This window comes from Scatophagus argus, chromosome 7, assembly GCF_020382885.2.
Source record: "Scatophagus argus isolate fScaArg1 chromosome 7, fScaArg1.pri, whole genome shotgun sequence".
Taxonomy (NCBI): Eukaryota; Metazoa; Chordata; class Actinopteri; family Scatophagidae; genus Scatophagus; species Scatophagus argus.
In genome coordinates this window covers 17,653,870-17,667,434 of record NC_058499.1, presented here as the reverse complement: position 1 = coordinate 17,667,434, position 13,565 = coordinate 17,653,870, and the positions used below count along the sequence as shown (strand labels likewise).

General features: G+C 40.0%; 1 protein-coding gene across 2 annotated transcripts in view; it reads left to right on the top strand.

Moving 5' to 3' along the window:
- abcc8 (ATP-binding cassette, sub-family C (CFTR/MRP), member 8) overlaps window positions 1–13,565 on the top strand; it is a 52,423-nt gene that overhangs the window by 16,697 nt on the left and 22,161 nt on the right. Inside the window, exons 8-17 of one of the 2 annotated variants that reach the window (XM_046394677.1) lie at window positions 202–366; window positions 472–627; window positions 4,198–4,332; window positions 5,298–5,460; window positions 6,717–6,757; window positions 7,264–7,409; window positions 9,322–9,436; window positions 9,634–9,810; window positions 10,457–10,529; window positions 10,662–10,767. In XM_046394677.1, coding sequence (XP_046250633.1) covers window positions 202–366; window positions 472–627; window positions 4,198–4,332; window positions 5,298–5,460; window positions 6,717–6,757; window positions 7,264–7,409; window positions 9,322–9,436; window positions 9,634–9,810; window positions 10,457–10,529; window positions 10,662–10,767 — 1,277 coding nt within the window. The remainder of the gene's footprint in view (window positions 1–201; window positions 367–471; window positions 628–4,197; window positions 4,333–5,297; window positions 5,461–6,716; window positions 6,758–7,263; window positions 7,410–9,321; window positions 9,437–9,633; window positions 9,811–10,456; window positions 10,530–10,661; window positions 10,768–13,565) is intronic. The other variant, XM_046394676.1, reaches the window with a different exon arrangement.

Below are 13,565 nucleotides of genomic sequence, written 5' to 3'. Positions count from 1 at the left end.
GAAGTCATACATTTTGAGTGGATGCAGTTACCCTCAACTTTTCAAAATATGAACAGGAAAAATTTGAATTGAAATTCTACTCTATGAATTAAATCTAATCCTGCAGAGTTCAGCCTGTGTGAGTGACCTTGCCGAGATGCCTGGGTGACAATGATAAACCGTTCGATACCTCTGTGTCCCTGTCCCCCCTACCCCCTCTAGATGACTTTGCTGGGGATCTATTTCATTTCCTCCAAAGAGTTTCTGGAGAACGCGTATGTGCTGGCTGTGCTGCTCTTCTTTGCCCTGCTCCTGCAGAGGACCTTCCTCCAGGCCTCCTACTATGTGGCCATTGAAACAGGCATCAACCTGCGCGGGGCCATACAAGTATGGCATTTCACAGAAGTCTCCGTGTAACATGTAACTCCTTGACAGTCTGTTGAGGTTGTCCTGTTTGTCCACGCGGATCTGACTGTTTGTTTTTCTCTCCAGACAAAAATCTACAACAAGATCATGCGTCTTTGCACCTCCAACATGTCCATGGGAGAGTTAACTGTTGGTCAGATCTGCAACCTGGTTGCCATAGATACCAACCAGTTGATGTGGTTCTTCTTCCTCTGTCCCAACCTATGGGCCATGCCAGTACAGGTAAGAAACATAAACACAGGTTTAATCTGAGTTGCTGTCTGGGTATGTACTGTCCCATTAGGTTTTTGTTTTATAGTTCAGCATCAGATTTCACCCACCTACGGCAGCTGTGCAATACTAGATGAATGTGTGCTACGTGATCCTGATCATGTTACGATATCATGTTTTAATAACATTCCTCACAGTGACTTTACATTCTTTCATTTACTCTGATGTAGAGCAACAGTGGGCTTGCTCTGAGTTAACCCAACAACTTCTAGTTTACCCTTTCCCATTAGACAACTACTGCCCTGTAGCTGCTGTCTTTATATTTTTTAATCCACTGTATGGAGCACAGGGTCTGCAATAGACCTGACTTTGTTTAACATGTGTTTTTAAGAAGGATATAGCCTTGATGTAGTCTTCACTTTCACAAATCCTCAACAGCATCAGAAACCTGCAGCAGAAAAAGTTGTGGTCTGCTACTGTTACCTTTTGGTTACATGTATTGGTTATGTGCATAGGCTCTGTAGCAACGCTGTAATCCCTCAACACACACACCACTAATCAAGTTTTTACATTGATTGTGTGATATTTTGCTGCCTTTCTGTTTTTGTGTTGCTCTTTCATTGCACTGTAATGTTGCACTTGTGCTTGTGTTGAACATTGTTACAGGTTATTTGTTGTTTGTGGCCCTGCCGGTTTGTTGTGTGCTGTGCTGTGCTGAATGTTATCGTTATTGATATTTATCATAGCGTGCATTGTGTCGTTTCCCATCAGGCTCGTATTATAAGGCAAAACTCACTTTGTGATTATGTAGGAAACTAAGGGTTGAATACAGAGGAGCGGAGGCTGAAAAGTGAGGAGTGTCAGGTGTTGCAGCCCCTGTGAGAATTCACTGCAAATGTGTGCGGTCGATTGCAAGCCTTTGACCTTCATGGTTTGTAATCCCGTCCTGTCAGTGAATCGTGAATTTCATGACACACAGTACTGTATAATCAGTGTTGTTAATCATATGCCATTAAATCCTCAGGAGAAAACAGAATTTTGAAAATATTATTGATAATTGATATTTTAGGCAGGAAACAGTCGTGTAATGGTTTGCTGGTGGTGGAATGGAAATATTTAATACCAATCAGCGTTTCAGGGTTTAAAGCCAGTTCTTTTTGTTTTTTATTTTGAAAATATTTGTTTTTACAGAAAGCAAAATAGTGTGTGTTTTAATGCTTCATTGAGGTTTTATTTCACTGATTATCTTCTTTGTTATCTTCATTATTATTGTTTAGGCACCTTATGTTTATAGAAAAGTATTCTCAGCAAGCAGGCAGCCTTGTCCTAAGAATATGTTTCTCTTTAGCATTAAAAAAGTGCTTTATTAGTTTGAAATACAAAAAAAGATGACAGAGACAAAAAGAGAACATGCTTGATATTTGCGTGACATGCTTGACTGATCGCTTCTGTATTTTCACAATGTAAAGACAACACAAAATTTAGTAATTTTATGAGTTTAGCCTGATTATAAATAGATACAAAATTATTTTTTTTTTCACCATAACTTGAACTTTTTCTAATTTCCAATTAGAAACAGGGACAAAAATCTTTGCTATTCAGTGGTGAATAAAAACATAGTTCAAAATTAACTAATAAACTGTGAAAATATTTACACAAACTGTCAGTAAAAATATGATAATGTTATATTTGTGAATGAAAGACAGAAACAGGCTGTGTTCTATCCATCATTCGCAGTGTAAAACTACTGGTGATTCTTCTTAGGTCTGAGCTGCATTAGTATTCTCCATCTGTGCCCACCTGTCTGCCCCAAACTGTGAGTTATCCCTCTCTGCCTCCGGCCCCTGACAAGACATGTCACTGTGCTTTTGAAGTTGTTTTCAATGGCTCTTTATCTACAAGCCTCATGTTTGAAATTGAATGTCTGATGTAGGCCTGCTGATGTTTTGGCTGATTAGATTTGTCCCTCACCCAACACATTAGGGATTTTTTTATTATCATTAGTTATAGTTATTAGTTATCAGTTATCTCTCTCTAGTATCCACCTCTGTACTGAATTTTGCTTCCCTTCTTAGCTTACAATGCCCTTTTCACATCTGACATTTTCACTTGTCCTGGTAGAAAAAGCACCGGTTTCGTAGGCCAGTCGGTGTCGCACTAAGCTGTGACAGTGAGCCAGCATTCACAACACTGGGACCCTGGAATGGGCCCATGTACATGGATTGCAATCATTTTAAATGTTATCTATTCCACCTGTGCTTTTCATGCTAAGACAAGCCAAAATGTCTGCTGTGAGAGAGGTCTCTTATGTAACAAAGGCTCAGTAGACTTGGGCCGCCAGCTAATTTAGCTCATGTGCTCAGTTGTTTCTTCTGTTCAACAAGCCTGTCTTGTTTAATGTTCATTAAATTCAAAGCTGCTCCTACTATTAACCAGGTTTGATATAAGATAATCACCAATTACAGAAACGTGCATATCAAGAGGAGATTGTTGTGCCTATCCTGTTTCTTAGCCATTCTGTCTGTGGTTCACACTGTTGGTACCCACAGAGATGTTCCTGGTCCCCTCAGGATCAACTGTGGTGACTCCCAGTGTTTTTTCTCTTGCACCATCATCAGGACAATTTTTTAACATCAATTCAGACTGTACTTATTGCTGATTAGCAACAGCACTTCATCTTTTATGTTGAGATGCTGAGGTAGTTAAGAAGTGGTCTTGCAGATTTTGATGGAGTAATGGTATTGGATGTCACGATATGAAACATGAAGTTTGACAACACACTCTTAAATCAGGAGTGATCCATGCAAGAGGCTAATACAAAGCATGTGAGTGTTGGTGGCTCCATGACTCTACATTGCAGTCATTAAATACCGTGGTTACATATGACTCACGCCTGAGAGGCAGCTGCTGTGGAAAGGTGGTTCTCTTTATAGACATTTTACTAAAGAAACTTGCCATTTCATGCTGTTCTTTTACCCACCTCGTCTCCAGTGGCAGATAAAGGTGCGGGAGTTTGAAATCTCACATTCATCTCCATCTGCTTCTGAGTGTTGCATGTGCTCAGTGTGATGCCAAAGACAGTGGGTGGCTGAAAATGAGCCAAGGACAGGTGGAAACATTACTCATCTCTGTTGTTAAGCAGGAGGGAGAGTTACTATGTGGGGATATGTGGAAAGCTTCATTTCCATGAATATTTAAGTGTTATTGTTCTTAATTCATTGTTCTTACTGACTGATATGAAGATGTTTTTGAGATCTAGGGCCTTGTAGGAATGTGCTGCTTTGCGTGTTAATTTGTCATTCCTTTTTTTACAGCAGGTATCGGACATAAGGTTTTCACATTGTATGTATCTTGTATGACATATATTAATGCGTGTTACCTGATGTCTGCCCTTATTATGCTCAAGGTCACTGCTTCTCATGAAGTGATGCTCTGTGGTATTACTGCTTTCATGTCAGTGATGACCACTACATAACTGTAGGCTGCCTCTTTGGAAATAATTCTCATTTTTCTCCCCACAAGGTTAATATGATGTGTTTGTGTCTCTCTCTCTCTCTCTCTCTCTGTGTCTGCCTCTCTCAGATTATTGTGGGAGTGATCCTGCTCTACTACCTCTTGGGAATCAGTGCCTTGATTGGAGCGACCGTCATCGCTGTGTTAGCACCTGTACAGTATTTTGTGGCCACTAAGCTGTCCCAAACACAAAAGAGCACTCTGGTGAGCATTTTTATTGGCTTTTTACAAACATATACGGTACTGTTTCTTACTACTTTTAATCTAATTTCAGTCATGCTCATGGCCAAACAGAACAGGCATGTGATCTGTTTGGTCCCCCACGTTGGTCTTGATATCTCAACAAATGTTGGACTGGATTGCCAGACATTCATAATCTCCAGAGGATAAATCCTCCTGACTTCTCCTCTAGAACTAGCATGAAGCAGACACTTATGATTCCGACTGAAAATTCTATAGCATGAAATAGCATGAAATTTGCTGCAGACATTCAGATGATTGAATCTAGCATCATCATCAGGTCCAACAGTTTGGCATTACAGCCTCACAGAGCTGTTAGCAGCTTTAGACTGTGCAGGCTTAGCTTTAGATCCTTTCATTATAATTACATTGGAATCTTGATGAATTGATTTTATAAACTTCTTATTCCAATACATCACAGAGAAAGTAAATGCAGTGGCTACATTTTAACCAGAGTACCTGGTTATGGACAATCTATTCACATTTTAAAATAAATTGTAAACAGTATGCTTAACGTGTGGGGCCTCTGAGCTTTCAAAGAGATTGTGCAAGACTTGGCAAACAGAGTTGGTCAATATTAGTTTTGCCACATCATACCAGCTGAAGTGGATGTAATGATGGCACACAAGTCTATCCAGACAGAAGAAACAACAAAATGTTCAGTTACACACGATGTGCTCACCTTGCCTCAAGCTTTTCTGTTGCTACAATTGATAAGACCAATCAAAGACAAGGATTCTGAGGAGCATGATTTTATACCAGAGAAAAACATGTTGCTCTGATCACTTAGATGTCTGTATTGGTAGTTGAACACAGGAAGTAGAGGTGACTATGCTCATGCTGCCCTCTGGCTGCACCTCTTATAGTCTGTCTCTCCTTGATGTGTCACATTACAGCTGAATAATCAAAGTCCTCCTTTGCACTGGCAGGAATACTCCAGTGAGCGTCTAAAGAAGACCAATGAGCTGCTGAGGGGCATCAAATTGCTGAAGTTGTATGCTTGGGAACACATTTTCTGTGACAGTGTGGAGGAGACCAGGGGCAAAGAGCTCACCAGTCTGCAGGCCTTTGCTCTGTACACATCCATATCTAGTAAGGCACTTTGTTTCTTCTGCACACACTGACTTTTGAGATGTAGTGTAAAGCCTTGCGCTTCTCAATTAACTTGAGTAATGTGTTTCTATTGTAATTTCAACTAAATTGAGCCAACCATGTCCAGTCAGCATCTGCAACTCAACACATGAATGTGAAAATGACTGGGTGTGAGAATAACAATGTTTTAGACACAGTTAACATGGATTACGATCTTTCTTTGTCCTTTTTTTGTTCTTCCACACTCACAAATCTGTAATGGCTGATTTAAGAGGAATGAGTCATTGTACAGTAGTCTCCTCCTGGACAATTTTACAAGAGTAATGGAACTGAAAAAAAACCTTAACAATGGTAGAAATATATTTATTCACCCTTAACAGAGAGGACACCGCAGTGATGAGCTTCTTCTTTATCTTATAAACAATATTTTAGATAATGTTTCATGACATTTTGAATCTTCTACAGTCAACAATGCAGCGTCAGAGAAGTTGAGAAGTTGACGAGCAACAAATTATTGACTGAGCTTACAAGACCCAAATACAGGATGTTGTGATTACCCAGTGTGCACTTGCAGACTTCTGGTTGAGCAGCAGCCACGTATTTTTTTGTCTAATTGGTGTTGAAATGTTTTCATGACACCAGAAGGATGTTGAATTTTCTCATCCTTCACACAACCAAATAAACATTCAGTCAACTCTGTCTCAAGGAAATTGTGTTTACGAAGAACTAATTTGAAAATAACAAATTTTATTTGACTGAATGAAACATTGCATTTACTTGCCATATGGCATTCGCAGACACGTTCAGACTTCGGTCTGTGGTTAAGTATAGGCAACAAATATGCTTTGGTTAAATGTTCCAGAAGAAACATGAAACACATCGTCAGTCAGTACTCTGTGTTCTGTTCTGTGTCAACATTTTTGCGACTTCCCACTTATGTAAATTAATTAATTAATAACATTTTTCATCATGTTAAGAGAAAAACATAATTGGTCAGCAATGTGTTTGCTTTATAAACATACTTCCTGGTGTTAGTTGTGTATAAACTTAATTTCAAAGAGACAAGAGTGATTCAACTGAAATGAAACCTCCAAATTTGTGATGTTTTAACAGAATGTCTGTGAGTTGACAAGGATAAAATACTGCTTATTTTGTGAGACTGTTTAGCCCAGAAATACTTATTCTCTATGTTTATTTTCATGAGTCTAAGTCCTGAAAAACACCATCACATGCTCCTGTTTCTTTTCTGCTTTCAGTTTTTATGAATGCAGCTATTCCCATTGCAGCTGTGCTGACGGTGAGTTCTTCTACCTTTAATTTATTTAAATGTAAATGATTCGGTGTGTTCTGCTCATAGGTGTCTTGTTACAAATAGATCTAATAACTACTGAGTGCATCCTGTTGACTCCTTCCTGTGTGAAGGAGAGAGCACGCATGGCAGCCTGCGTCTACGATGTCCAGATTTCAAGTGACACGTTGAAGCTCTCTGACAGCTCCGCACTAAATCCTGGCTGTATTTATAGAAGTCCTTCATAGTTGTAGACTTGAGCAATGACAAATTAGAAAAGCCTGACAGATACCAAGGAGAGGGACGAGCATAAATGACAACAAAAAAAAAGTTCAAAATCAACCTGATGGTGACAGCCCGAGAATGACTTCTGTTCCTCTTTGATGGAGTTTACCTTGAACAGGCCAGGAATGACTGTCAGCCAATCAAAAGTTATCATGTCGCAGGTTTATGGATCTAAATCCATGCCATTGAGACTAACTTCAGGCCGCTCTGTCCTCTCTCTCATCCTGCAGACGTTTGTGGTTCATGTTCACATCTCTGAGGACGCTGATCTGTCCCCAGCTGTGGCCTTTGCCTCTCTGTCCCTGTTTCACATCCTGGTCACCCCTCTCTTCCTGCTGTCCAGCGTGGTACGCTCCACAGTCAAAGCTCTGGTTAGGTGAGAAAGTGAAAAATGTTTTTTTATACTCGAGTGCAATGTCAGCTGTATTATTTTTCTAAAAAATAACAACATAGAGTAAAGTTTCATATTCTACAGATGAACTAGGAAACACTGGCTTGTTTTTGTTTCTGATTGTTTGCAAATATTCACGTGTGAGGAAATGTTAGCTGACATGACAGAAACAGTGCCGACATTGAGCAGAGTCGTGAAAAGCAACATGATTAGATGAAACTCTTGACCTTTTTCCTGCAGTGGAGGAATCAGCCTCATTATTGGTTCAGCCTTTGTTCATGAAACAAAGTGCTTCACTTCTCTGTTGTTTTAGTGCACTTGAGTCTCACACTGGAACGTTCTGTTTACTTATTGCAGCAATTAGCTTCACAATTAATTTGGCAGTCAAGACTTCAGCTGTGATTAGGCTGCTGCAGAGTTACAGATCTCTACCCGCCTCTAATAATGCCGCACAAATCAATAACTCCCCATCTTATCATGATGTGTATGCTGCTGTGCTTATGACACTGACAGAGGTTGATGTGATTTTTACAGATGTGTGTTGGGCAATTAGGACAAAACTCATCAAGCCATGTTTTAGCTGAGCTGCTTTTATTTGGAGTGGGCTGTGCTCCACTGCACAAGATGCCATAATTCACTTTACAATAACTATAACACAATAGAAAAAGGAATATCATAACACACTGTGGGGTAGCTTCAATAATGAAAATCAAAACATCAAAGGGTTCCCCTGAACTTTGAGGGAGAATACATGGCAGGACTTCCCATATATATTAGACCTGAGGAAAGTTAGATTGAAAATGTATATATGATTACCAGTGACTGTTTTGTGAATAAGAAACTGCCACTGCCTTACCTGAAGTGGTCATTTATGCCCTCTATTATCCCTACTCTCAGGACATTAACAAGGTCATTAGTGAATTTAGAGAAAAAGATTGAAAACGATTTTCTTAGGATGTCTCATAAAGTCAGTGAAGCAGAACTCATTGTAGACTGCACTTCAGACTGTACTGGCAGTGAGGACATGTTAGTTTAACTCCCATCATCTTGGAAATGATCACAGGGCAGGAGTGTAATCGGTGCTTGAGGTGAAACTCATACAGGATTGCCTCAGAGTGCAAATTGCAAGTCACACATTTTCTTTATAGGCTTTGAGGAGGTCCACTAATACTGCTGTGCTGATATGAACACCTTATTTCTTCCTTGCTTGGGGATGTGGCCTGTGAGCCTTTGAGATGCCTATTTTTGGGACTCTGTGATGTGACACACTTTGTCAGGCGCCAGGAAAAAAAAACAACCCAAAACTTATGGTGTGGATGCAGCATCTCAAGTGTATCTTCACACACAGGAGTCTCTTTGTAGAGGAAAAATGAGCTAACAGTATTGCAAATGCAAAGCTATGGTGCAACTTTAAGGATTTAATTACATTGCCCATGATAACAAGGACACTTCTCATACTGCAATGTGGACTCTAACTGGGTTACTTCTCTACTGTATCCTGAATGGATATCATATCATACATATCATGAGACACATGCATACGTACATGAGTGAGTTGAAGGAAATTTGTAGCAATGGAGAGGAAGTTTCAGATCAGTTATGTAGCACAGATTTAGTAATTAGATGCAGAGGGCATGTCTCACGGTGACATCTACTCTCATTCAGCTAGTAAAATAGAAGATAAGTGATTTAATTCAGAGATATGTGAGTGTGTGTGTGTGCGACAGAACGAGAACATGATGATAAAGCTCATTCAGTTATCTTCGCATGAATGAAACTGAGCTTATTGTCTGAGCAAATGATTCATCAGTCTGTTACTTAACTTTGGGATATTATTTTATTTTTCATCGTTAATGACTCGAAGTCTCTGTTTCCTTCTCCTCTGTTTAATCTGCAGCGTTCAGAAGCTCAGCGAGTTTTTCTCAAGCGATGAGATCGGAGATGAGCAGGAGCCCAGAGCAACAATAACCTCTGGCTCCAGCAACCACAATCAAAATAGATACCAGGCTGTGGTAAGTACATTTGCACCAACATAATTTTGGGTTAACAAGAAGGCAGGCAATGTTTGTTTGTCACTCTGCCCCCTGCTGGTACATCCTGGCTGTCTCACTTTGCTGTGGCTGTTGTTTTCCTCCTCCACCTTGTTGTCTTCCTGTTAATATCCATCCATTTACCCCACGTGCCTGACGTTATACAACCTGTCCTCTAGTCATCCTCTAAACCAATCCCATCGTCCTCCTTCTCCTCTTTGTTCCGGCACCTCCAGCCCCTGAAGGTGGTGAACCGGAAGCGCCCTCCGAGGGACGACTGGAACAACTACAGCTCACAAGGGGACCACGAGGGTGATGGATCGTTCCAGGACATGGACGAGGACATCTGTATCAAGGTGAGAGAGATAAAAGGAGACCAATGTGTCATCCTCTAGACTGTGTCATCCCAATCAGTAACAGTTGTGAAAAACTGCCAGTCTTGAAATTTTCAAAAGTGTCTTGACAAATCATTGAATTTCACAGCTGTGGTGATGAATACCAAATAAAATGTCCACAGATAAAAAAAAGAAGCTAGTCAGCATGTGCTCATAAGAACACTGAGGTATATGGCTGTGAACATGGCATCAGTTCCCTGCAAATTAAAAGTCTTATAATTACAAGTGTGAAACAGTATTTCAAAATAAATTAACATAACTTCAAGGTATTACGACACTCAATATCAGCATGATCCAAAATAGGAAGAAACAATTGGATGAGTTTAATTTTCGAGGCTTAAACAAGGACGATGTTTTGGACATTTCTCTTCTGAATGGAGAATGACTGTCTTCAACAGTATTTCCATCATCACAACATAGTCTGTACATCCTACACAATATTCTTGAACCCTACTGATCACATTGATCACTACAATTGTCACATTTACTTCTTATTGCATCATTTTGGATGCAAAACATGTTTACCGTTCAGTTCTTAGAGAACGAATTAATCTCTGTTTGACAATGTGGTTAATTATCTGCCATGTTTTCCTTCTGTTTTCCTCAGATAACCAGTGGTTATTTCACCTGGACTGACGGACCACCAACACTTTCTAATGTGGACATCAAGATTCCTTTTGGTGAGCATCAGGCAGTGAGAAGCACCTCTGCAGTTCCTCCTCTTAGCTGTCTCTTTGTCCAGTGTCCTCTGGGTATTAACCTGCTCGCTCTCTGTGATATTACCTCTCACTCTCCCTGATCAAACCAATCAGGTAAACTGACCATGATTGTGGGCCAGGTGGGTTGTGGTAAATCGTCTCTGTTGCTGGCAGCACTGGGAGAGATGCAGAGAGTGTCGGGGACGGTCACCTGGAACAGGTCAGTTACAAGTTCACCATTTTCTCTCTGAATCCTTCAGTGTTGATACTTCAATTAAAATGTTTTGATCATTTTTTGAATTTGAATGATTGAGTTTCTGTTGCCTCATCCACCTGAGAAACTCAGAGGTAATGTTACCTAAAGTTTTATTCAGTACTGAAAGGCATAATGAACCAAAGAAAACAAAATGCAAAGTGCAGGGGGGTGATGTTAATCATGGTTTGTCCTAATTACCAAACATTTACTGTGATGCTGTGTATTTCAGGGCTTTGATAGTATCCACCCCTCCCCCGCCTCCTCAAGAAGATGATACATGTGCCCGCAGAGAAACTACTTGCACTATATGTTATACAGATGATTAAATGTAGTTCAATCCACAGGTGAAAGGTTAATGTGAAGAGAGACCACTATGACTCGTGCTTTTCAAACCTCTCTGGTAATTGGCCTGTCAGGGACAGTAGAGTGCGTTGTTTTATGTGTTTTCATATAGTGATAAAATCCACGTGCCTGACAAGTCCATGTAATTAACCTCAAACTCAGGCCTTTTAACTTGACATGGCAATATAACATGAATGGATTTGTAGGTCTGTAAAGCAAAGCTGATGGTGCACCTTTTATTTTTTATGACTGACTGAGAGTAGAGGAACGTGAGGATGCAGATGGGGAATCACATCGGACTTGCTATGGCAGAGGATCAGAAAAACACCTTTTTATCGCACGACTCTTTCACACTTCATGCTTGCTCTTATCAGCATATCATTTCTTTGAATGCAGTTACAGTCTCTTGACTACTTTTAGTTCATATTTTTATGAATGTTAAATCACTGACTGTGATTTGGACAAAAGTGTTTGCTAAATCAGTGATTTCAGACTTTTTTAGGACATGATTCTTCATATAAAAGCAGTGTCATTGGTGTCACATGGGTTGTGAGCAGTTTTACATATGTATATTCTAATATTAAATGTCACTCTAGCTTTTGCACGCATCAGCTGCTTTCTTCAGCGAATTGAAATTGCTCACCTGTTTACAAGAATGAAGTAGGCAACCATAGAGATATGAAAAGGAGTGGCTGTGTATCACTGAAGTAAGCTGTGGGACAAGGGGGCTAAAGTGCCAGAAAAAGCTATCTTTACAGAGGTGTATTTCTAATTGTAAGAATGAACCTGCATGCTCATAAAGGTGAGCTTGAGATGCAGGTTGGAAAGCATGAATGTCACTGCAGCGATGTCTCTGTGCTTCTCAGTTCCTGAGAATTAAAGTCATAGCTCTGCTTTGTTAGATGGTTCACAACATTTTGGGACTATGATTCTTTGCATTGCATGTTGAGCATGTTGTGTAACAGGAGCACTTTACTTGGACTAGACATGTTTTCATTGCTTTTCATAACCTTTCCTAGAAAGATGTTATTATTCTGCAAAATGTGAATGTCCAAGTTTTAGAAAAAATATACACAATGAATCTAGAAAAGCAGAGCATATTTGAAACAGATCAGCTGAAAACGAATCCTCATGTCCTGCCTGAGGCGTTCTGGGAGTCATTAACCTCGATCTCATGCAGCAGGATGTCTTGTCACCTACCCAGGATAGCGCTGCTATCAGTCTCCACTCATCACCAAACTTTAGTTCTCCCTACCATCCACACACACACTCACACAGTTCCTAATTTCGTCCCAGTGCCAGAGCTGTGCTGGTATTCCCTCTTATAATAGGCTGGATTGTGCACCCTGTAGGGTGCCGAGCCCTTTAGCTTATCATGTGTTCCAGGCAGAGACTAAGGAGCTGTCATTTAGACTTCGTCCTTTCAGACACAGCATTCAGACACACATTTAGAAGAGTTAGTCTTTGTGTTTCCACCATGTTTGTTTGTTGTTATTGTTGTGTTGTGTTTCAGTCAGGAACATTTATAGCTCCACTTAGTAAATAAATGTTTAACCACAAATGTAAGAGATTCATCTCAGAACCAAGAATAGCAGATTACGGAGGTAAGAGATGCACATAAAGCAAAATACAACAGAGGATAAATGAGAGCAGCACGAGCCTGGCAGGAGTAAACAGCACGACTAATCAGAGCAGAGAACACATAAGTTGATACTAACAGTATGGTGTTCATCTCTTCAGTGGTCTGCCTGAGCCCGCCATGCTTCATGTGTTTATGTAATGCAGGACCACAAGGATAATTTAATAGCTGTTCTGGAGCTTTTGCTCATATCACATGATCTTCTTTAGTGGGTGGAGTTTCCCAGTTTCCATTTTTTGGAGCATTTGAAGGACTTCTTGTCCAAGCTGTCTTAAACTTTGAAACTGGATGCTCATTTCTGATCTTTGCAAACAGAAGTTGGTAAAACACCCTCACAACAAACTCTACTGCTTGGTCAGCTATGGTTTGTAAAATTTTAATGAATGTTCAAATGAATGTTCAGATTAAAGTTGTTTTTTTTTTCAAGAACACTTCATTTGAAAGGGCGTTGCTAAGACTAACATGGCACCGTGATATAACACCTGTCACAAACTGTTTATGACTGTTGGCATTAGGTGTCAATTCATCAGTTATGTCACTCTTAATGCGAAGTCTTTGTCATGACAACTTGACATTAACCAGGACATCAAAACCTGCCATAAACACTCCTTAAAGAGACTATTTTGCTCTTTATGTTAACGTTACATTAAGCTGTCATGTGTGGTTGGTTATGACACTGACTGTCACTAGGCCGTTGTATAAATCATCTCAGTACTTATTCCCTGTCCTGGCCAAACATTTAATGGCACCTTAATGACAAGTTCTGATTGTATCACTTTAG